This window comes from Trachurus japonicus, chromosome 6 (genome assembly GCF_045865225.1).
Source record: "Trachurus japonicus isolate A0001 chromosome 6, Traja_1.0".
Taxonomy (NCBI): domain Eukaryota; kingdom Metazoa; phylum Chordata; class Actinopteri; order Carangiformes; family Carangidae; genus Trachurus; species Trachurus japonicus.
Window position 1 is genome coordinate 5,882,985 of NC_140912.1, and position 24,303 is coordinate 5,907,287.

The 24,303-nt window shown below is 42.2% G+C and overlaps 1 protein-coding gene and 12 non-coding genes across 13 annotated transcripts; all 13 read right to left on the bottom strand.

The window, feature by feature from the left end:
• Nucleotides 1–155: 155 nt before the first annotated feature.
• On the bottom strand, nt 156–20,299 carry LOC146985472 (monoacylglycerol lipase ABHD2-like). Its single transcript, XM_085778467.1, has 11 exons — nt 20,201–20,299; nt 19,754–19,826; nt 18,851–19,084; nt 17,570–17,745; nt 16,488–16,655; nt 15,359–15,542; nt 14,990–15,082; nt 14,653–14,754; nt 14,489–14,558; nt 13,509–13,593; nt 156–2,328 (listed from the first exon to the last, which is right to left on the bottom strand). The coding sequence occupies exons 3-11, from the start codon at nt 19,060–19,062 to the stop codon at nt 2,102–2,104; spliced, it is 1,317 nt and encodes a 438-aa protein (XP_085634593.1). The 5' UTR covers nt 19,063–19,084; nt 19,754–19,826; nt 20,201–20,299; the 3' UTR covers nt 156–2,101.
• Nucleotides 3,263–3,334, bottom strand: trnaa-ugc (transfer RNA alanine (anticodon UGC)). The gene has a single exon. It is a non-coding gene; the product is annotated as a tRNA-Ala (tRNA).
• Nucleotides 4,056–4,127, bottom strand: trnaa-ugc (transfer RNA alanine (anticodon UGC)). Its single transcript has one exon. It is a non-coding gene; the product is annotated as a tRNA-Ala (tRNA).
• trnag-ucc (transfer RNA glycine (anticodon UCC)) lies at nt 4,708–4,779 on the bottom strand. Its single transcript has one exon. It is a non-coding gene; the product is annotated as a tRNA-Gly (tRNA).
• On the bottom strand, nt 5,259–5,330 carry trnaa-ugc (transfer RNA alanine (anticodon UGC)). The gene has a single exon. It is a non-coding gene; the product is annotated as a tRNA-Ala (tRNA).
• Nucleotides 5,921–5,992, bottom strand: trnag-ucc (transfer RNA glycine (anticodon UCC)). The gene has a single exon. It is a non-coding gene; the product is annotated as a tRNA-Gly (tRNA).
• Nucleotides 6,472–6,543, bottom strand: trnaa-ugc (transfer RNA alanine (anticodon UGC)). The gene has a single exon. It is a non-coding gene; the product is annotated as a tRNA-Ala (tRNA).
• trnag-ucc (transfer RNA glycine (anticodon UCC)) lies at nt 7,132–7,203 on the bottom strand. The gene has a single exon. It is a non-coding gene; the product is annotated as a tRNA-Gly (tRNA).
• Nucleotides 7,659–7,730, bottom strand: trnaa-ugc (transfer RNA alanine (anticodon UGC)). The gene has a single exon. It is a non-coding gene; the product is annotated as a tRNA-Ala (tRNA).
• Nucleotides 8,863–8,934, bottom strand: trnaa-ugc (transfer RNA alanine (anticodon UGC)). The gene has a single exon. It is a non-coding gene; the product is annotated as a tRNA-Ala (tRNA).
• On the bottom strand, nt 10,052–10,123 carry trnaa-ugc (transfer RNA alanine (anticodon UGC)). The gene has a single exon. It is a non-coding gene; the product is annotated as a tRNA-Ala (tRNA).
• trnas-aga (transfer RNA serine (anticodon AGA)) lies at nt 10,527–10,608 on the bottom strand. Its single transcript has one exon. It is a non-coding gene; the product is annotated as a tRNA-Ser (tRNA).
• Nucleotides 11,385–11,456, bottom strand: trnaa-ugc (transfer RNA alanine (anticodon UGC)). Its single transcript has one exon. It is a non-coding gene; the product is annotated as a tRNA-Ala (tRNA).
• Nucleotides 20,300–24,303: the final 4,004 nt, after the last annotated feature.

Consider the following 24,303-nt stretch of genomic DNA (forward strand, 5'->3'; position numbering starts at 1 on the left):
TTTTTAGATTGTTCTTCAATATGAGTATTATGAAGTTTTACCCACTGTGCTACCTGGTGCACCAATAAGAATGTCACTAAATGTACAATAAACTGTATATAAATATAAGCTGCAGTCTTTGTTTTAATCTATTGAGTAGAAAACAGGAAAGCTTTTAAATATGTTTGAAAAATATTTATTAATGGGTGAGTTCAAATATGACAAAAACATATTATAAATGTTATGCCCATATATACAATATTGTCATAATGAACAATAGGAACTGTATAGACGGTAAAGTGCAGGCAAAACAGTTCGGTTCATATCTGTAGCAGTAGAGATGAAGTGCACATACACAGAGTCATGATGTGTTCAAAGGGCGGGTAGAGAACTGACGCTGTATTAAATATGATGGGCAAAATGTTGTTACTAAGAAGTCCATAGCATTTACATGTTAACACAACGTGTGACAGGATGTTACTCACAGGAAACTGATTGCTCTCGAATGGGTGTGCCATATCATAGGTACGTCTCAAAATTATAGTGAAAGTAAACCACAGGAAACAAATAGAATTCCTGCAGATAAAATTCACCTCTTACTGGCTCAATGTTTAAGACTTTTAGCAGTGCATTTCTCATGGAAATAAATTGTATCATTAGACAGTGTGAAGTGGAACATTTTGTGTGAAGTTTTTGGTATGCTTATCTTTACTCCCCCATTTTATGCTTTTATTGCATATAAACATTTATTACACGTGGCAAAGTCCACACAAGATGTAGTATTAACAAACTCAAAACAAAACAGCCCCAAAAATGTCTAATATGTGCCTTTAAAAGGATTGTGGTCAAATACAGCAGTCGTTAAAAAGAGAGCTGCTTTTTATTAAGGAGAAAAGTACTTCACTTAATTTGTTTGGAGTCATACACTGGATATGTCATTTATACACTGAATGATTAGGCCCCAGGGGGCACTCTCTTTCTGTTGTGATATCGTAAGCATCACGCTCCGTCCTGAACAGCAGTACATCCTGCCCTTGTCTCTATATGTGTCAAAGGACATTTTCTGTGGTAATAATCTATGGAAATTGGAGCATTTATGAAATTTCTTTCAATCTCTCTGTGGTAGGAAACATAATAATAATAATATAATAATAATAATAATAATAATAATAGCTGGTTCGATGGGGTAATTCATGGAATGGGACAAGCTGATCTTGGCAAATACAATGTTAAACTAGCTTTATAGTTTGTATGAGAAGCCCATATTTCCATTCATCAGCAAAGAACTCAATGTTATAAAAGCAATATTGAGTCAAACAAATTGTTTTAATGTTCATAACCCCTTAACCTCTTAAAAACCTGAATCCATGTGATTGTTTAATTTTGATGGTGAGCAGTATGGATGCTGGCTGGTGGTCCACCACACACAATGGAAACAAAGTGAAGAACTGGAGTGTTGTCAAAATGAGCAAAATAATGCAAATAAAGCATCAAAATAAACCAACCGTTTGACAGAGCAGTCAAGAGAACAACATAATTCTCTCAACAGAAACAAACAAGATCATATCAAAACACTTTTAACAGATTAAGGTAAATTCAAATCACAGTTTAAAAACAACAGGTATTATTTTAAGCCATAACAACAGCTGGAAATCACCACTGTAACCACAAATCATGTCATAACTGCTGGTCATGAGAGGCAGCTCAATGATTCATGTAGATTAAAGTCTGTTGCAGACTCATATCAAGGCACTTAATTAAATCTGGTCACAAACCTTTAAAGCTAATTATTAAAATATTTTTCTAACCTGTCTCTGAGCTGGCTGATGAACATTCAAGTATTAGTGTATCTGAGACCAACCAAGAGCTTTGTTGCTTTCAAGGTAAATTAAATGAAAATGGTAGGAAAAATTCAGCTTGAGATCATGTTACGCATAGATTTATTATGTCTGTAAATTAACTCACGATTTATAAAGTGGTTTCCTTCATTACCAGGAATTACTCATTAATGTAAGACCATTAGTACCAAAGCAGATATAAAGGACTGGGCCTGTGCATTTTTTTATTTTATTATTTTGGTCTTTACTAAAGTTTAGTCTCCATACTTTATACACAGTAAGTGTCACCCAGTAAGTTTGGCCCTTGTTCTCTGAAAGCAGATGTTTTTGTCCCAGAGGCTGCTCCTTTGACAGACCTGCCTGTTCTTCTCCCAGTGGCAGATGGCATCTGTGTACTCGACAATGACTTTGTCCATCCAGGTGAGAGGTTGAGGGAACAGCACGGCTCCCTCAAAGAAGCCCAGGTGGCCTCCATGTTGGGTCAGTGCAAATATCACATTGGGCATCTTCTCTACAAAGACACAGATAGAAGAACAAGTAAGGTGATTGACTCTTAAATTTTCTATTTAAGCAGACTGGCTGTAACAAGAACCGAAGGCCGGGGACATCTGAGTTTCCTGTGTAGTGGCTGTGTAACTATGATGATGTAAAGAACCAATCATCATAGCATAACAAGGCATTAGTTCAAATGTGTTCATATGCAGAGAAAAGGGGTTGTCACCAAACCAGTGTTTAAAAAAGAAATGAGAAGAAATAAGAAAGTCACTAGCAAAATCTTTGGCCAGAGGGCTTTGAATAGGTTACATGTGTGCAAGAAGACTCTACAGGAAAGTGTATTTCAGTAACTAGAGTGATCATTTCTATTAACCAGTCAAGATGTAGCATCTAGCCATTTCCTCTAACTTTGAGAAGATGGTAATTGATGAACATAAAAACCATAACTCTCTCTGCTTTACTACATGGTTTTTGGTTTGCTTGCTGAAATTAATCAAATCCGAAATTCACCAGGAAACTATATTTAAGAAATGATTATTAACATGGTAATCGTTCATTTTCACATTTCAGAGTAAATTTAGGGTAAGCACTTTTATAGTATTTACGAGTGAATGCAGACAAATTCTTAAAGCTCCTACAAGGAACTTTCAGTTTGTGTTGACTTTGGCAGTGCCTGTGGACAAAAGCAGTAGTGTTCTGCCGGAATGAAGACTGCATTTCCCATGAGCTTTAGCACGTATTGTCGTGAAGACGCTTATCTGGCTAGCAGGTCAGGGCTCCAGACTATACCTTTTTTGTGAGCAGTTTTAGGTAAATTACTTTGGAAATGCATTTGAAAAACCTGACTCTAGCAGGCTGACGTTATAGCTCAGGACAGGTGCTTGGTGGGTGAGAGGAGCGGAGAGACTCGGCTGCCTTGAGTATAAGCCAGCCGGTTTTCTTTGCCTAGTTGGAGATGCCAGGGATTGAACCCGGGGCCTCATACATGCAAAGCATGCGCTCTACCACTGAGCTACATCCCCTCTGTATGCTGAAGAGTTTTTGTCAGCACACGGGTTCCGTGGGGCTGCAATGGCTGAAATTGCGGTTTACCGAAAAGTGCTTGTAGATGCATTGTGGTACTTGCAGACTTAGATATTTCTGCGGTTTTATAGGCTAACAACAATCCACACACGGCAGTGTGGATTGAAAAATCTGGAGTACCAGTTCAAGCTGATTGAACCCGGGTCAACTGCTTGGAAGGCAGCTATGCTCACCACTATACCACCATCGCATGGAAGAAAGCAAAATTTCAAACTATTTTGGGTCGTGAGTCGGCATTTCAAGTCAGCGGAGGAGTTTTACTGGGAGACGAGCAAGTTTGACATGGAGGTGAGGTAGTAGCTGAGCGGTGCTGGGGTGCATCAAAACAGCTGTGCTTAGGTGCAACTCTATTGAGGGCAGCTTTTGTGCACATCAACACCACTACTGTTATGACAATTTAACGTTGCCTTCATTCATGTAGGATGTGCTTACAAACGGAGCCATTGGAATAACTATTGACTTTTTTCTGTGGGGCGGCAGCAGTGGAACTCAGTGTCTGTGCTTTTCTGTCTTTCTTGCCTCTTTGAAACTTACGTGCTTCAATTCCAGGAGGGACTGTGTGTCCTATGTTGCCCAATTGTGAGCATCCGTTTTCTAAGACCGAAAACAGACCCATGATGAAGATGCACAAGGACAAGTCATGGATTTTCTTTGCCTAGTTGGAGATGCCGGGGATTGAACCCGGGGCCTCATACATGCAAAGCATGCGCTCTACCACTGAGCTACATCCCCTCTGCATGCTGAGGAGTTTTTGTCAGCACACGGGTTCCGTGGGGCTGCAACGGCTGAAAATGCGGTTTACTGAAAAGTGCTTGTGGATGTATTGTGGTACTTGCAGACTGAGAGATTTCAGCAGTCTTATAGGCTAACCACAATCCACACACTGCAGCGTGGACTGAAAAATCTGGAGTACCAGTTCAAGCTGATTGTAAGAAGATAACAATTTGGGAGTGGCCTGTTTTGTTGGCCTCAGAAGCAATATCTCAGGATGTCAAATTTTCAGCTGACAAAGGGACATCCGCATAGCCAACGTCGCACCATTTGGAGGGCATGAAGACCCGGTTAGAGAGGTCCGCAATTTCAGAGGCCTCACAGAGAGTGTGCTCCTCCACCCTTGCATACGAATTTACCTCCCTTTGTTGGCAGGATTCAAACCTGCGCGGGGAGACCCCAGTGGATTTCTAGTCCATCGCCTTAACCACTCGGCCACAACAACTGCGCACAGCTGTCCTCCTGCCTTGGGAAACGTGCACAGCTTCATCAGGTGAAACGGTGCGAAAGGAAATCTAATCGTTTGACACTATAAAGCAGCTGCGATGGCCGGGAATCGAACCCGGGTCAACTGCTTGGAAGGCAGCTATGCTCACCACTATACCACCATCGCATGGAAGAAAGCTAAATTTCAAACTATTTTGGGTCGTGAGTCGGCATTTCAAGTCAGCGGAGGAGTTTTACTGGGAGACGAGCAAGTTTGACATGGAGGTGAGGTAGTAGCTGAGCGGTGCTGGCCCTGCTGGGGTGCATCAAAACAGCTGTGCTGAGGTGCAACTCTATTGAGGGCAGCTTTTGTGCACATCAGCACCACTACTGTTATGACAATTTAACGTTGCCTTCATTCATGTAGGATGTGCTTACAAACGGAGCCATTGGAATAACTATTGACTTTTTTCTGTGGGGCGGCAGCAGTGGAACTCAGTGTGTGTGCTTTTTTGTCTTTCTTGCCTCTTTGAAACTTACGTGCTTCAATTCCAGGAGGGACTGTGTGTCCTATGTTGCCCATTTGTGAGCGTCTGTTTTTTAAGACCGAAAACAGACCCATGATGAAGATGCACAAGGACAAGTCATGGGTTTTCTTTGCCTAGTTGGAGATGCCGGGGATTGAACCCGGGGCCTCATACATGCAAAGCATGCGCTCTACCACTGAGCTACATCCCCTCTGCATGCTGAAGAGTTTTTGTCAGCACACGGGTTCCGTGGGGCTGCAATGGCTGCAATGGCTGAAATTGCGGTTTACCGAAAAGTTCTTGTGGATGCATTGTGGTACTTGCAGACTGAGAGATTTCAGCAGTCTTATAGGCTAACCACAATCCACACACTGCAGCGTGGATTGAAAAATCTTGAGTACCAGTTCAAGCTGATTGTAAAAAGATAACAACTTGGGAGTGGCCTGTTTTGTTGGCCTCAGAAGCAATATCTCAGGGTGTCAAATTTTCAGCTGACAAAGGGACGTCCGCATAGCCAGTGTCGCACCATTTGGAGGGCATGAAGACCCAGTTAGAGAGGTCCACAATTACAGAGGCCTCACAGAGAGTGTGCTCCTCCACCCTTGCAGACGAAAATGACCTCCCGTTGTCGGCAGGATTCAAACCTGCGCGGGGAGACCTCAATGGATTTCTAGTCCATCGCCTTAACCACTCGGCCACAACAACTGCACACAGCTGTCCTCCTGCCTTGGGAAACGTGCACAGCTTCATCAGGTGAAGCGGTGCGAAAGGAAATCTAATCGTTTGACACTATAAAGCAGCTGCGATGGCCGGGAATCGAACCCGGGTCAACTGCTTGGAAGGCAGCTATGCTCACCACTATACCACCATCGCATGGAAGAAAGCTAAATTTCAAACTATTTTGGGTCGTGAGTCGGCATTTCAAGTCAGCGGAGGAGTTTTACTGGGAGACGAGCAAGTTTGACATGGAGGTGAGGTAGTAGCTGAGCGGTGCTGGCCCTGCTGGGGTGCATCAAAACAGCTGTGGTTAGGTGCAACTCTATTGAGGGCAGCTTTTGTGCACATCAACACCACTACTGTTATGACAATTTAACGTTGCCTTCATTCATGTAGGATGTGCTTACAAACGGAGCCATTGGAATAACTATTGACTTTTTTCTGTGGGGCGGCAGCAGTGGAACTCAGTGTCTGTGCTTTTCTGTCTTTCTTGCCTCTTTGAAACTTACGTGCTTCAATTCCAGGAGGGACTGTGTGTCCTATGTTGCCCATTTGTGAGCGTCTGTTTTTTAAGACCGAAAACAGACCCATGATGAAGATGCACAAGGACAAGTCATGGGTTTTCTTTGCCTAGTTGGAGATGCCGGGGATTGAACCCGGGGCCTCATACATGCAAAGCATGTGCTCTACCACTGAGCTACATCCCCTCTGCATGCTGAGGAGTTTTTGTCAGCACACGGGTTCCGTGGGGCTGCAACGGCTGAAATTGCGGTTTACCGAAAAGTGCTTGTGGATGCATTGTGGTACTTGCAGACTGAGAGATTTCAGCAGTCTTATAGGCTAACCACAATCCACACACTGCAGCGTGGATTGAAAAATCTTGAGTACCAGTTCAAGCTGATTGTAAAAAGATAACAACTTGGGAGTGGCCTGTTTTGTTGGCCTCAGAAGCAATATCTCAGGGTGTCAAATTTTCAGCTGACAAAGGGACATCCGCATAGCCAATGTCGCACCATTTGGAGGGCATGAAGAATGAAGTCCCCGTTAGAGAGGTCCACAATTTCAGAGGCCTCACAGAGAGTGTGCTCCTCCACCCTTGCAGACGAAAATGACCTCCCGTTGTCGGCAGGATTCAAACCTGCGCGGGGAGACCTCAATGGATTTCTAGTCCATCGCCTTAACCACTCGGCCACAACAACTGCACACAGCTGTCCTCCAGCCTTGGGAAATGTGCACAGCTTCATCAGGTGAAGCGGTGCGAAAGGAAATCTAACCGTTTGACACTATAAAGCAGCTGCGATGGCCGGGAATCGAACCCGGGTCAACTGCTTGGAAGGCAGCTATGCTCACCACTATACCACCATCGCATGGAAGAAAGCTAAATTTCAAACTATTTTGGGTCGTGACTCGGCATTTCAAGTCAGCGGAGGAGTCTTACTGGGAGACGAGCAAGTTTGACATGGAGGTGAGGTAGTAGCTGAGCGGTGTTGGCCCTGCTGGGGTGCATCAACACAGCTGTGCTGAGGTGCAACTCTATTGAGGGCAGCTTTTGTGCACATCAACACCACTACTGTTATGACAATTTAACGTTGCCTTCATTCATGTAGGATGTGCTTACAAACGGAGCCATTGGAATAACTATTGACTTTTCTCTGTGGGGCGGCAGCAGTGGAACTCAGTGTGTGTGCTTTTTTGTCTTTCTTGCCTCTTTATAACGTACGTGCGTTAATGTTGCCCAATTGTGAGCGTCCGTTTTCTAAGACCGAAAACAGACCCATGATGAAGACGCACAAGGACAAGTCATGGGTTTTCTTTGCCTAGTTGGAGATGCCGGGGATTGAACCCGGGGCCTCATACATGCAAAGCATGCGCTCTACCACTGAGCTACATCCCCTCTGTATGCTGAGGAGTTTTTGTCAGCACACGGGTTCCATGGGGCTGCAACGGCTGAAATTGCGGTTTACCGAAAAGTGCTTGTAGATGCATTGTGGTACTTGCAGACTTTGATATTTCTGCAGTCTTATAGGCTAACCACAATCCACACACTGCAGCGTGGATTGAAAAATCTGGAGTACCAGTTCAAGCTGATTGTAAGAAGATAACAACTTGGGAGTGGCCTGTTTTGTTGGCCTCAGAAGCAATATCTCAGGGTGTCAAATTTTCAGCTGACAAAGGGACGTCCGCATAGCCAGTGTCGCACCATTTGGAGGGCATGAAGACCCAGTTAGAGAGGTCCACAATTACAGAGGCCTCACAGAGAGTGTGCTCCTCCACCCTTGCAGACGAAAATGACCTCCCGTTGTCGGCAGGATTCAAACCTGCGCGGGGAGACCTCAATGGATTTCTAGTCCATCGCCTTAACCACTCGGCCACAACAACTGCACACAGCTGTCCTCCTGCCTTGGGAAACGTGCACAGCTTCATCAGGTGAAACGGTGCGAAAGGAAATCTAATCGTTTGACACTATAAAGCAGCTGCGATGGCCGGGAATCGAACCCGGGTCAACTGCTTGGAAGGCAGCTATGCTCACCACTATACCACCATCGCATGGAAGAAAGCTAAATTTCAAACTATTTTGGGTCGTGAGTCGGCATTTCAAGTCAGCGGAGGAGTTTTACTGGGAGACGAGCAAGTTTGACATGGAGGTGAGGTAGTAGCTGAGCGGTGCTGGCCCTGCTGGGGTGCATCAAAACAGCTGTGGTTAGGTGCAACTCTATTGAGGGCAGCTTTTGTGCACATCAACACCACTACTGTTATGACAATTTAACGTTGCCTTCATTCATGTAGGATGTGCTTACAAACGGAGCCATTGGAATAACTATTGACTTTTTTCTGTGGGGCGGCAGCAGTGGAACTCAGTGTCTGTGCTTTTCTGTCTTTCTTGCCTCTTTGAAACTTACGTGCTTCAATTCCAGGAGGGACTGTGTGTCCTATGTTGCCCATTTGTGAGCGTCTGTTTTTTAAGACCGAAAACAGACCCATGATGAAGATGCACAAGGACAAGTCATGGGTTTTCTTTGCCTAGTTGGAGATGCCGGGGATTGAACCCGGGGCCTCATACATGCAAAGCATGCGCTCTACCACTGAGCTACATCCCCTCTGCATGCTGAAGAGTTTTTGTCAGCACACGGGTTCCGTGGGGCTGCAATGGCTGAAATTGCGGTTTACCGAAAAGTTCTTGTGGATGCATTGTGGTACTTGCAGACTGAGAGATTTCAGCAGTCTTATAGGCTAACCACAATCCACACACTGCAGCGTGGATTGAAAAATCTTGAGTACCAGTTCAAGCTGATTGTAAAAAGATAACAACTTGGGAGTGGCCTGTTTTGTTGGCCTCAGAAGCAATACCTCAGGGTGTCAAATTTTCAGCTGACAAAGGGACGTCCGCATAGCCAGTGTCGCACCATTTGGAGGGCATGAAGAATGAAGTCCCCGTTAGAGAGGTCCACAATTTCAGAGGCCTCACAGAGAGTGTGCTCCTCCACCCTTGCAGACGAAAATGACCTCCCGTTGTCGGCAGGATTCAAACCTGCGCGGGGAGACCTCAATGGATTTCTAGTCCATCGCCTTAACCACTCGGCCACAACAACTGCACACAGCTGTCATCCAGCCTTGGGAAATGTGCACAGCTTCATCAGGTGAAGCGGTGCGAAAGGAAATCTAACCGTTTGACACTATAAAGCAGCTGCGATGGCCGGGAATCGAACCCGGGTCAACTGCTTGGAAGGCAGCTATGCTCACCACTATACCACCATCGCATGGAAGAAAGCTAAATTTCAAACTATTTTGGGTCGTGAGTCGGCATTTCAAGTCAGCGGAGGAGTTTTACTGGGAGACGAGCAAGTTTGACATGGAGGTGAGGTAGTAGCTGAGCGGTGCTGGGGTGCATCAAAACAGCTGTGCTGAGGTGCAACTCTATTGAGGGCAGCTTTTGTGCACATCAACACCACTACTGTTATGACAATTTAACGTTGCCTTCATTCATGTAGGATGTGCTTACAAACGGAGCCATTGGAATAACTATTGACTTTTTTCTGTGGGGCGGCAGCAGTGGAACTCAGTGTCTGTGCTTTTCTGTCTTTCTTGCCTCTCTGAAACTTACGTGCTTCAATTCCAGGAGGGACTGTGTGTCCTATGTTGCCCATTTGTGAGCGTCCGAAAACAGACCCATGATGAAGATGCACAAGGACAAGTCATGGGTTTTCTTTGCCTAGTTGGAGATGCCGGGGATTGAACCCGGGGCCTCATACATGCAAAGCATGCGCTCTACCACTGAGCTACATCCCCTCTGCATGCTGAGGAGTTTTTGTCAGCACACGGGTTCCGTGGGGCTGCAATGGCTGAAATTGCGGTTTACGGAAAAGTTCTTGTGGGTGCATTGTGGTACTTGCAGACTTTGATATTTCTGCAGTCTTATAGGCTAACCACAATCCACACACTGCAGTGTGGATTGAAAAATCTGGAGTACCAGTTCAAGCTGATTGTAAGAAGATAACAACTTGGGAGTGGCCTGTTTTGTTGGCCTCAGAAGCAATACCTCAGGGTGTCAAATTTTCATCTGACAAAGGGACATCCGCATAGCCAATGTCGCACCATTTGGAGGGCATGAAGACCCAGTTAGAGAGGTCCACAATTACAGAGGCCTCACAGAGAGTGTGCTCCTCCACCCTCGCAGACGAAAATTACCTCCCGTTGTTGGCAGGATTTGAACCTGCGCGGGGAGACCCCAATGGATTTCTAGTCCATCGCCTTAACCACTCGGCCACAACAACTGCACACAGCTGTCCTCCTGCCTTGGGAAACGTGCACAACTTCATCAGGTGAAGCAGTTCAAAAGGAAATCTAACCGTTTGACACTACACACTACAAAGGAGCTGCGATGGCCGGGAATCGAACCCGGGTCAACTGCTTGGAAGGCAGCTATGCTCACCACTATACCACCATCGCATGGAAGAGAGCAAAAATTTCAAACTATTTTGGGTCGTGAGTCGGCATTTCAAGTCAGCGGAGGAGTCTTACTGGGAGACGAGCAAGTTTGACATGGAGGTGAGGTAGTAGCTGAGCGGTGCTGGCCCTGCTGGGGTGCATCAAAACATCTGTGCTTAGGTGCAACTCTATTGAGGGCAGCTTTTGTGCACATCAGCACCACTACTGTTATGACAATTTAACGTTGCCTTCATTCATGTAGGATGTGCTTACAAACGGAGCCATTGGAATTACTATTGACTTTTCTCAGTGTGTGTGCTTTTCTGTCTTTCTTGCCTCTTTGAAACTTAACTTTTGTGCACATCAGCACCACTACTGTTATGACAATTTAATTTAATGGAGTCATTGGAATTACCATTGACATTTCTCTGTGCGGCGGCAGCAGTGGAACTCAGTGTCTGTGCTTTTTTGTCTTTCTTGCCTCTTTGAAACTTACGTGCTTCAATTGCAGGAGGGACTGTGTGTCCTATGTTGCCCAACTGTGAGCGTCCGTTTTCTAAGACCGAAAACAGACCCATGATGAAGACGCACAAGGACAAGTCATTGGTTTCCTTTGCCTAGTTGGAGATGCCGGGGATTGAACCCGGGGCCTCATACATGCAAAGCATGCGCTCTACCACTGAGCTACATCCCCTCTGCATGCTGAGGAGTTTTTGTCAGCACACGGGTTCCGTGGGGCTGCAACGGCTGAAATTGTGGTTTACCGACAAGTGCTTGTGGATGTATTGTGGTACTTGCAGACTGAGAGATTTCAGCAGTCTTATAGGCTAACCACAATCTACACACTGCACCCAAAACAGACCCATGATGAAGACGCACAAGGACAAGCCAAAGAAGTCGTTGAGCTTTCTAATCATCACTGCAGTGCCAGTGTGAATCCTTGGACTTGTGAGTTGCTTTGTTGAGTTACTTTTGTTATCCAATCCAAGCGATAAGTGAGTGTTTATATTACATTATATTATATTTAATTATTATTATTATTTTTATATTCTACATAATTATTATATTACATTATATATACACATTATACACAAAAGGGAAAAAACATTTAAGGCTTGCAGTAATTTTTTTTTAAATGCAGACATTGGCAGATAAGCCTTGACCATAGACTGTAAAAAGAATGGACGTAGCGTCCGTGACGTCACCCATTGGTTTTGGGGAGTCGTTTTTGTGACTCAAATATGGCGGCCTGAACAGCGCCATGTTGGATTGGCCGGCCGAGAACCCGCCCACTGGCCTCGAAGCAGCCTGTCTCCGCAGCTGCTCGGACCTGTCACTCAACGTTTCCGCGCCCTAATTGGTCAGAGTTTTAACCTTATAACAGTAAAACGGTAGAGTTAAAAAAAAATTCACCCCCCTCAGAGTGTGTGCGGGGGTAGAAACTATCGATTGAGACGAAAAAACGTTCTGACACCAGGCTTTTAACATGTTTACTGAGGATGTAAAGTCGGCGATTTTAACATGGGGCTCTATGGGGAATGCTCCCTTCTGACACCAGCCCCCAGAGGAATTCGAGGGGATTGCAGTTTTTTGAACGCGGAAGTGAGCTTCACTTCTCAGACCGACAACTGCCCCCTTGGCCTTGACGTTGGGAACAGGGCACTTACTGCCCTACTGCCATGTTGTCAAACATATCCCTTGTCCCACTTTTGGTTGATTGGGACCTGGTCACCCTAGGTTAGATGCAACTTTATTAAGAGCAACTTTTGTGCACATCAGCATGCTATATAGACCTGTTACATACTAGATATTATGCTGAGAAATTAGTGTATGTTGAGGTGAAGATGATTTCTCTGCAATTAACTTATGACATGGTTCAACTTAAGTTTACATTTACATTTGCATTTTCACTCCATTCACAAACAAGTTCAGTATTTCATTGGTCTAAGTTGCTACACAAACTCATTTTTACATGTAGTGCATGTGACCTGCTGAGGCAAGACAGAGAAGTGTGAACTGTGGGAAGCCTAGAGACAACCATACACACATGCATAAGCACACGCACACACACACACACACACACACACACACACACACACACACACACACACACACACACACACACACTGTTCTCTATATATAATCCAAGAGTCTAGGCGGATCACATGTCCCTGAAAAATTCAACAAGACTGTCTGGGCAGGGTGCTGTTGAGTAGGTAGCTTGGACAAGACTTTATCAACACTTAAGACTTTAGAGTCCAGCCCCAGAAGAAAAACACAACGGGTTCATTTTGTCCACACTTATTTGAGTTCATATCACTGTGGGGAAAATATTTTACTACTTTAGTCATCGCTCTCTAGGAAACACCCATAATGCACTAAGCCAATAGAGCATTACCTTACAGCAACAGTTAACTCTTAACATCCTGACATGATTACATGTGGTAATACTAATGTGGAATGTTTTCATTTTTTTCTGATTGGCTACAATTTGGATTTACTTTTGTTTTTTTTAATTTCCTGTTTGAAATAAAAAAAAATACTATTTACTGTTGTTGAGTTATGATAAACCTGCTTTGAGTCCAGTTTAACACTGCATGAACACATTTACATAAGACCACATCTGATAAGCTTTACATTGTGATCAATGATATGTATGATACCTACAGTGACTACCAAAAATACCACATTTCTTTCAATACTATTAATGGCCACTAGTATGTAAATATTGGCAAAAACCACAAACCTGCAAGTGTGCGAGGAATAGCCAGTAGTGACTGATGGACTAGCGGGTCGTCTGAGGAGTTAACCAGAAGAAGAGGCACAGTGACCTGAACAGGAAGCAACGGTATGTTTATAAGTCACTTTGTGAAGCCTGGCCACTCATTGATACTACTCAATACAGAAGTAGTTTTAGAAGATGGTGTTTTAGAAGAGGCTTAGTCAGTTCATAAGTTAGAGTTCTATAATAGCAGACATTTCAGCAGTATTTTTCAGTAGTAACAGTATTTTAAGTAGTAGTCGAAGTAGATCAGGTACATTAAGCAGTAGCAGTAGCAAAAAACATTTGTATAAATAAATCAAGTTTAACAATTAGATAGATAGCCTGGGTCTGCCTGTAAAGAAACACCAATTTATGGTTTGAGAGGTAATTATAGAAATACTAACTCTGCCAAGCAATCACTGTGCAGAAGTAATGAGCGAATGGAAAACACCATTAGAAAACTGCTACATCAGACAACTTACATAAGCATGATGTGTTAACTAATGACAGAGAACAAGAGAGGTGCTGGGATTTTTAAAGATTTGAACAGAGCCAGTTTAGCTTTTCTTCCTGTTGCCCTCTTTATGCTAAAATAAGCTAAGCCAACCATCTCCAAGTGCTAATGCAAAGACATGACAGTGATATTGATCTTGTCATTTAACTGTCAATAAACAAACCTAGTTGAGACTTAACAACCCACTGAATTAAAACAGAATAACAACCGAAGTATTTGAAACAGTTGGTAGTAAGAGTAGTGGTGTATTTGTGCAGAGATGTAAGATTAAGACATACTCTATAAGCAACAGCAGAAGCAGTGCGGTACTATTACGTAATACAAATGGTAATATTGGAAATGAGTACATACTGTAAGGCATGCCACAGCTCACAATAGTAACAGCGTAAGTAAAATTAGCCATACAACAAAATGTTGTAAATATCTACAGTACACTCCTGTCACTTACTTTGTGGATATAGTGCACACAGCTCTCCTTCTCATAGTACTCCTTCAGGGAGCTGTAGCCGTGGAATTTTCTGTAGCAGAAATCATGAGTTTACATCAGTGACTGGGATGAGTTGTAGACTTTTGAGCAGTCATGAGCAGTTTAATGAAAATCAATGTTTTCACCTCATAATGCTGTCATCGATCTGCATCAGAGACGTGGCTGCATACAGTCTGCTCATGTCTGAAGCTGTGATGTTGCTGGAGCTCATGCTCAGCAAACTACTCCTGTTAAACAGAACAATAAGGGTACTTAGAGAAATCAGGGTAGGAAGCTAAATCTTTGTTTTGCTGGTGATTCCTTTCACCAGTTTGACCCTGTTTATAAGGGAACACACTGGGATTCAGAAGTAAAAACACCTCATTATCATTTTTCAGAGCTTATGGTGTATGTGCCTCCTATGGAAGTTTCGCATGCCACAGAAATCCACTGCAAAAAATTAAGGTTGAGTAACAACTCCACCTGTGTGACAGGATGAGCTTCTTCATGTTGTCAGCCAGCACAAAGTTGTAGAGCCTCCGGCACTGGTCCCACTGAATGAATGTTTCCTGGGCCCTGAGCACACAAACAGAAGCCAATTTACACATAGAAAATACACTTTACCCCCTGAATACAAACCCACAGTCCCAGCATGCATTGGAAGCAACACGGCCCACAGACCAGTGGGTGTTAAGGGGTTAAAAATACTCTTTCTTTAAAAAAAAAAAGCTCCAAGACGACTAAACGATGACATAACCTATAATATCACTCACTGGGGTTGAAACTCTTGCGTCAATACAACTCATGTCCAAGCCTGTTTCTGTGTGTTTGTTCTTTCCTCGGTGTACATACCTGAGGGCGCTGTACCCTTGACAGACGCTGACACAACACAGCACTCGGTCCTGGTTTGACTGGTTTTCGCCCAGGAACTTACAGACCATGTTTCCCCCAAGGCTGAAGCCCACTACCACCAGCAGTGTTTCAGGGAAGGTCCGCTTGATGCAGCCCACCATGGCGGCAAACTCCCAGGTACAGCCTGAATGGAAGACAGACAGGTCTATAACTTTGTAATAGTGATAAATACTAACTTAGTAATTGAAGTAATTTTATAACTTTAATCATTTCACATCTCCAATTCTGTTTTTCAGGCACGAGATATGCAAAATACTTGCAAAATTCTTCAGCTTAGTTTAAGTTAAGTTTAAGTTTGACATTTTGATATTCAGAATTGGTGCTCTAACAGCAGTTTGGTTCAGGAATGTTTAGACCTGATTTGTTTCTTTATGTTTTATTCAACATCTTTTATTCACTTTATGAAATCTTCAGCTGATGAAATGTCTTCTGTCAGAATGAAAGTTTTTCAGATTTTTTTCCAGCTTATGGGGCTGAGATCATTTTACTGTATTTGCCCCGCCTAGCCAGACAGTCAAAATGAATCATAAGCTTGACTTCATGGTCACAAACCAAAAGCCACACCACATTTGGGATACTCTGATTCATACTCGACCTCTAGAAAACAAATAAAAACGATTACTCAGTCTTTGATCACTTGAGCAATCAAACCCTGTCTATCTGTTCTTGACCTTAAAATTTGTTAAGCTCAGATCAGCTCTAATCAACCTCTGACCTGCCTAGCCCTAATGTACAATAACGCACACATGGGTCAGCAAAGAAACCTCTTTCGGCAATTCTAAAGTGTAATCTTGAAACCAAAAGTGACTATTTACTGTTCACAATCCACTGTGGGGTTTTATTCTTTTAAAGGTCTGCTAAATCCGTTTTTCACTTTAGTGTATTTTACTATTCAATTGCTGTTACTTTTACTGTATAATCTTATTACTGTCTGTCATGTCTTAGTGAAAGCAGTGAGTAAATCAAATGTCTACATATTATCATTGTTATTATAACATTTTTAATACCGTAATAAAAACTAATTTAAAGAAGCTTCATAATCGATCATTATGAGGTGTTCCCTCTTTACCGTAGGTGAACATGCGTGGTGAGGTGAGCTCCATGTTGGGCAGGGCCCCCAGATGGTTGAGTACGGCGCAGCGGTAACCCTGCCGCTGGGAGTGATCCACAAAGGTGCGAATATAGTTCTTCTCGCTATGGTTACCAATCCCAGGGCAGATTACCATGGTAATGTCATCTGACAGAGACACAAGAGTGAGCACATTCACAAACATACAAAGTGGGGTCATGTGTCGGTGTAAAACAGGATGGTATTTGTGTGTGTGTGTGTGTGTGTGTGTGTGCGTGTGTCTGTGTCTGTGTGTCTGTGTGTGTGTTGATTTAATTGGTCGCAGAAATACATGGGATTTTCCCACAAGGTACTTCATTAGTGGTGTCTGTGCACATGTCTACTGCAGAATGAGTTGTCACTTGTTACTTTAAGCTAATATACACATGATCCAAACAGGAACGAACATAAAACCCGTGAGCAAAGACACAAAAGTGAAAACAGCCTAATTAAATAATGATCAGCTATGTCTTCATGAATAAATTAGCCTTAAAGGTCCAGTGTGTAATAATTGTCAAGGTTTATTGGCAAAATCTGAATATACTACCCATGAATATATTTGTATAAGTTTATAATCGCTATAAAATAAATTTTATTTGGTTTTCGTAGCCTTATAATTCTTCTTTTATATACCGGTATACATATAGCAAGGGTCTTGCTTTAGAGAGTGTCGTCATTTTGCACCACCATGTTGGAATGGAAAATCCAGCCAGCCAGAGAGCACGTTTCACGTTCATAAATAAACAACAGCATATCATAAAATGGTTTAGATCTTCACCTCATCACTTCATGCTCTTGAAATACCCCGAGTCCTCCCAGTCCTGGTAAACAAGTTTTTTTGTCCTCTGAGGCCACCGTCACTTTGCCGATGGGAGGGGTGAGTGCGAGTTAGTGAGCGCCGCAAACTAGAATCTGAACGCTAGATATCACGGTTTTACCCCCATTTTACACACTGGACCTTTAAACAATCAGTAGTTGTGAATCCTGAACATGCAGCCAGCTGCTCTGGTGCTTGACCAGTTGGACCAGTATTTGCCTCTGACCTCCTGTGCTGTGGTCTCCAAGTGCTTCAAAGAGGTCAAAGGTTGCTGTGGCTCCGTCCTGCATAGGGAGGAACTTGCGGACCCCGCACGGCGTAGGAGTGTTGACACGTCCCATCTTTCCATACAGGGCCGTCTGAAGATGACCACTCTTCCCCCACAGCAAAGGAGGAATGTATCTGAAGAGGGGAAACACGCTCTGTATTATATAACAAAGCTGTAAATTCTACCCTGAAGATGTTTCAGCTCAGTCTTAGCAAAGATCATCAGCCCACATGCACCATAGGCAAATCCACAGGCACGTCAGAAATGTCAAATGAATCTGAACTCTGAGTCTGAGAAGATTCGTCACCAAATCATGCTTTCTCCCATGAACCTGAGAGGTGATTACCAGATCTCTGTGGCTCACACCTTGTCTCTAAGGTTACATTAGCTACTGCTAGCACAACACACCAAAGTCCTAGACCAAACAGTTTTGATAAGGAAGAAAAAGACAATAGATTTCTTAAGGCAAAGGCAGTTCCTGGTCACTTTCAGCTGACAAGTTCAATCAGTCTTGTTTATTTCTTCATACATTATTAAGTGTTTCTTCTAGGGCTGTAATTAGCTATGTTTTTCATTATGGATTAACATGTAGATTATTTTCATGATTAATCAATTAATCCCTTTTGTCTATAGAATGTTAACAAATTGGGAAATGTGCCCACTATAATTTCTATATAGATCAACGATACAAAATGATGGTTTTCATTGTGAGCAAATGATTTAGGTATGGTTATGGAAAAGCAGCAAGTCATCACACCCAAGAAAGTTGGACCAGCAAATACATGAAAATGACTAAAATGATTCACTGATCATCAAACCTATTACCAGACTAATCAACCAGCTGACTGAGTACCCTCTCTGACTAACTGATTATTGCAGCTCTACGTGGAACAACAGGTGATGAGCTCCGAGTGTGTCCAAGTCAAGTCACATGTCCCCACTGTATAAATCTAAATACAAGTCAAACTCTCTCAGTTTGAATCACCAGGCTCATGTCTGATTCTCCAGATGAAGAGTGAGTTATTTATGACCACAGTCCTCCAGTGAACTTTGAGGAAATCTGTTGAGTTCAGTGAGCTATTTTCTCCATTATTTTTGTCAGATAGCAGTTAGTGAAAATCCAATTACTGATTATTTCACTCCAAAGCACTAAGAGCTCCTCAAAGTCACCAGTGTTTCAGTCCAAGCTGCATCTGAAGTCTTATAAGAAGTTCAAACCAGACACAGAGAGACACTCACTCTTTGGTCAGCAGTGGGCAGGACTTGAGCAGGAAGCAGTTGAGCGCTGTGTCTTGATAGGTGATGTCTGGTGGAGCCGTGGGACTCTTCAGGTTCAGACAGCGGACAATGATGTACAGGACTGTTGCCACTGCTGCCAGCTTCACACCGTCAAACATAGCAGGCAGCTCTGAGCCCAGGGTGTGCACGTCAGCGTCCTCAAGGGTGGCCATTGTAGAGATAGGAGGTGGCCCGCTGTGTCCACAGTGAGTTAGGAAATTATTAGAGTTACACAAGAAAGGAATTTACTGATGTAGAAATATTATTTAAACAGCACAATGGCTCTCTTATTAATATTTAATTTGGAGGTTTCAGCTCCTTAAATCTGTACTGCTTTTAATTAATTTACATTCATTTCTCTTTGGTAATCCATGTTGCAATAAACTGTTGATATTTGTAAAATGGGCAAGATAAGAGAAGGAATTCATGCTTTTATGTTTATGCCCATGTTTTAGGAATTTCTCTCGGCTGTAGCAACTGTTCACAACACTTGGAAATCCGACACTGCCTTACTCAGCATGTCCCAATTGAGAGCTGATAGTCCTGAAAATAATGTCTGTGGCCTGGTGTCGGAAGTGTAGGTTACTCCTCATGGTTGACAGACTGTGACACAATCTGTCAAACTTGACAAGCAATTTCTGGTATTCAGCAAACCATATCAAACAACTTCTCTTGTAGATTTAATTATCTATTTTTATTGTAAGAAAAGTAATGTCTTTGGGGAAAAAAAAGAATGCAACAGTTTTCCTGTTTGAGAATGTATGTACATTTTGAACACAAAAAAAGAAAAAAAAAATCAAACAACTTCTACTGATTTTACATAAACCAACAGACATGCCCCATTGATTTGACTGCTTTACCTACCTTGGTGTCTGACTTTAGGGACCCTGAAGTGTTCTTAGGCCCTCCCTTTATGAATGATGTCCACTCCTCAGTGCTGGAAAACAATGTTTAACAGCTTAAACTCAGGAATGTTATGTTAATGGAAAAAATGAACAAACTACACGCTAAATCAAGTCCATGATAAACATCATGACATTGGTTGTTAATCACATTGGCATGCGTTTATAATGCATGAACAACAGCAAAATGACTAAAACTAGAAAACTACGGCACAACAGGGTTGAGTCAGCAGCCTGCGGTGTTGGGTTAGCTAAATATGAGTCATGCTCTTAGTTTCTTGTTCCCCTTTTGTCATTCAGGTAAAACTGTTCCTGTATGAGAGCGAAGTGAAACTTTGGACTTGTTTACAACTTCACCAAAGTACAGGACATGTTTAAAACACTACAGAGATAAAGTATGAGTTCTTACCATGGTGTTGTTCGTGGTCAGTCCAGGTTCTGGTCGGGTCCACCCACTGTAAAGCTCCGTATGAACACCGTCTGTTTACAACACAGGAGCGGACTGACCAGCAGGGAATTCAAGCTGCATTCACGTACTCTGAAAAAGCTCCGACTAATGGAAATAGAAGTCGTCAAAACATCTAAAAAAAATAAATAAATAAAACTAGCTAATTGAACATGTAGAGTACATGATTTTACCCCTAATAGTTTCACATGCATAACATATAGACTGCGTTGTTTTATTCATTTATTTATTTTTGTGTAAATCAAACACCCGTTTTCTGAGGAAGTGCAGCTCGGCTACGCCTCCGTATGGACAACCGTCTTATCCGACAGCACCTGAAGGCAGCACTACAAACAGCGGTGTCGCGTACTTCCTACTTCTGGGAAACTAACAGTATAACAGTAATAAGGTAAGTGACAGCTGGAGCCTAATTTACAGAGCCAGGTGGGGTTTAATTAGACACTTCTATGTGCGTATTGAAAACCACAGTGGACAAACATTTTACTTAATCTTCATCTATTAGATCAATAACAGGAAAATAAGGGAGCCTGTAACCACCACCAAAGCTTTGGACTCTTGGAAAAAAAGTTTTACTGTAAATCTCAATGAGTTTTTTTTTTTGTTTTTTTTTACCTGGTTAAATAAAGGATATTGATTGATTGAAATGCGTGGTCTAATAATAAGATAACAGATATTCAGTTCTTATACAAACAGTACACAATCTAATTTCTTTACATGAAAGAATATTTATTATTCAAGTGTCATGCATCTTAAGGTGCCAAGCCCACAGTATGCCTACTTACATTCACTCTCAGAACAAGGGGGAAAAAAAAAAAAAAGACTGCAAGTCAATGCATGATGGAAGTACATATTTCAATCATTATAACATTTATAGAGGTGGGTTATGAACAAACTACCAGAAGGAGCCACAAAATGATAGAGATTCAACGCAGCATCAAAGAAACACAAAATTACCTCTAAGGGATACAAAAGTACCACAGAGAGCCACACACAGCATGACTCAAGTCAACTTTAAAGATGTACTAAACAACCAAAAAGACACAAGAATAACTGCAGTTAAAAATGACCACAGGAAGTTTCACCTTTGTTCATTGAATATTTTAACCACTAGAGGGCGCCATCCACTAGTGTGTGGTTGTAGATGTTCACTGAGAGCGACCTAATCATACCTGTTGTACTGGTTCCCATCATGCATAATCATTCTAAAACTGATTATAGGCTTATCATTACTTCAGAGACGTTACTTACACTAAAGTAAAATATGTAATTATTTTTATACGCTGGAAACATACAGACCCATCACATTGTTTTGTTGCAGTTTATTTTACAAATAAAGCCACAGACCATAGACACCCAAAATGCATTTAAAATGATGATGCGTAATTCCAATGAAAAGTGTCCACAATGATTTGTTGTTTGGTTTCATGGGAAATTTTGGCATCCAATCAGTCCAGGCATTACTGCTGAATACAAGTGTCAAAAGACGGTTTTATCTGACATGTGATTGTTTTCCTTCCCTGTGCAAGAAAACCACATAGCCTACCCATATATCTTTCACTTCTATATCACTGATGTATATAGCACCTTATATGAGACAGAAGTGAAAGATGCCTGGCGTCAATTCATATCAATTTAGTGTGGAAAACAGAAGTGAAAATTCACTGAAAAAAATTCCAGTAATTCATGACAAATTCCATCCGTTTTAAACTCACCACAGGTTCACAGGGTTTAAATTTACAGGATTATGCTACACTCTATATTGAGGATTAGGATCAAACAAGCTTCTGTCTCATTGAAGTGCCATCAAACCATCATATAGTGATGATTAACCTCCTCGTCTGGCTCAGACTCTGAGAAAGTCGGAGTCACGAGAAGAAGCTTTGATAGAAGGAGGAACATCAGAGGTTGATGCCATTGTGAAGTCTCACCACATATGACAGCTGTTTTTACGTCAACCAGCCCACAGTGCACATGACTGTCTGATCTGTACTGATGGCTTCATTACTGTATTACACAGTTTTTGCTTTCTGTTTGTAAAATTTGGGGATTTTCATGACACTCTGCTGAAGAAAAGAAAAAAAGAAAGGGATTAAGGATTAAATATACCCTCTGATGTTTTCTTCAACATTGAGGGAGCACTTGGGTTTGGTATCAAAAGAATGAGCCTTTAACAACAGGATGCCCAGATTTCTCCAATCCCGGTGTCCACTTCAACATTTTCAGAAATTTCTGGTAGCTGTTGTTAGTGTATTTTGTGTGGAGCGAATGATCCTATGATTGATATCTGATCCTGGATTACACAAGGAATAACAGAAAACACTGTGCAACAGCTCTGTTTTTACTGGACAGCTGACAACAGAGAAATCACAGGAAATGAGAGGAAAGAGGCGGGTTCAGATTAATGTGTGTATACGTTCCTTGGGTGAAAATAAACTGTGGGATCCTTCTGTTTCTCCCACTCTCTCTCCATGCACTTTGCATGTATCATCTGGTATTAATTAGCTGGTATCAAGAGGCTATTAAGGTTTTGTCATTTAGTAATTTTATTTAGGAGTCAGTGCCATTTAAGCACATTATGGATTGTATTAAAGGGCTTTTATAATTTGTGCGCCTTTACAAAATCGGGGTCTTTTAATGTAAGGTAGTTAGGTAGGCCTAAAAAGTTTCCCGCTATTACCTCAGTGTATCAGTTCTGTTGAATTTATTGAGTTATTTCATGAACCTTTAACCATCTGTCCATGAGCAGAAGAAGATTTTACTTTTACTCTTTTAAATTTACCAATATATCACTGGCTTGCCTTAATAGAAAATACCTCAGCCAACCTGCAGCAGAATGGAGAACAGGTATATTTTACTCCCTTACTTACAAAGAAAGATGCACTTTCACTTCTATTTCATTTGTGTGTTCCTCATTTTATCATGCAGGAAGGGAAGTCAGGGAGTCCTTCAGTTCCCACAGCTATATGTTCCCCCTCTGTTTGACCTACACTGCTCATCAAACTAATGAGTTAAGTAACTCCATAAGATACAGCTTTGATGTTAAAGGGTCATATGGAGGAAGGTCTTCTTTTCTTTGGTCCTGCGAGAGAAGAAGAAGAAGAAGAAGAGGAGCTTTCATTTCCACATTTTCAACAGTATTTGATCTAAAAGTGAGAAGAGGGCAATATACCAAGCATGATGGTACGATGAGTGGATCATCAAAGTACATCAGCCTTTCTCTTCTGTTTTTGAGCTAATCGCCAAGCATGAGATCATTTTAAGCTGCATTTAAATCAGCTGTTACTAGGTTACAGAAGGGTACATTTTACCATGCCAATCAAAGTGGGTAGACTTCATTTGCTGTTATAGAATGTGCTACACCTTGAACCACAAAGAAAGGCCAAAAAGATACTTCCCAGGCCATGACGTTGTTGTAAAATCCACAGCCCTATGACCATAATCATATTTAGCCTGTGTTTTTTGTCTTAGATCTGAAGCATGATAAACAAATGTTTAACAAAATGATATCCATCCATGCAAGAGAAAGAGGATGAAAGATGCAGAAGCTGAAAGGGTCTGACACTCTTGGACTTTGCTCAGTCACACCTATTAAAAACAATTATTCCCTTCACTCCCACTCCCTATAACAGAACAAAAATCAACTCTGACCCACTGCTGGATCTTGGCTCCAGAAACGCCCACAGATGAACCTTTCAGCTTTCCTCAGTGAGATACTTGGTCTTAATCTGCATTTCAGAGGGGGATTTCATGCATGGTACCATCATGGGAATTTTCCCAAGACTATTAAAGAATAGACCAACACAGCATCCACCATAGAGGCTCAGTTAAGAAATGGCAGGATGGATTGCACATACATCAATGTAAGCACTTTGTTTGATCCAATTAAAACATGTGAATTCAATATAAATTGACTGCTGTAGGCTACAGGAAAAAAGTAGTGTATATTGCCATCATAAATTAATAGTTAAACTTGTGTCTGTAAAACTGAGTGCAATTTCCGAAATGATTTATCCCTCATGAGATTTACATGAACACATCAGACAGAG

Excerpts from the sequence above, each read along its gene's own strand:
- LOC146985472 (XM_085778467.1), bottom strand. The coding sequence starts at position 19,062 with ATGGCCACCCTTGAGGACGCTGACGTGCACACCCTGGGCTCAGAGCTG. Across the intron at positions 17,746-18,850 it reads TGCCCACTGCTGACCAAAGA|ATACATTCCTCCTTTGCTGT; the intron begins GTGAGTGTCTCT and ends TCCCCTCTTCAG. Across the intron at positions 14,755-14,989 it reads AAGCTCATCCTGTCACACAG|GAGTAGTTTGCTGAGCATGA; the intron begins GTGGAGTTGTTA and ends TCTGTTTAACAG.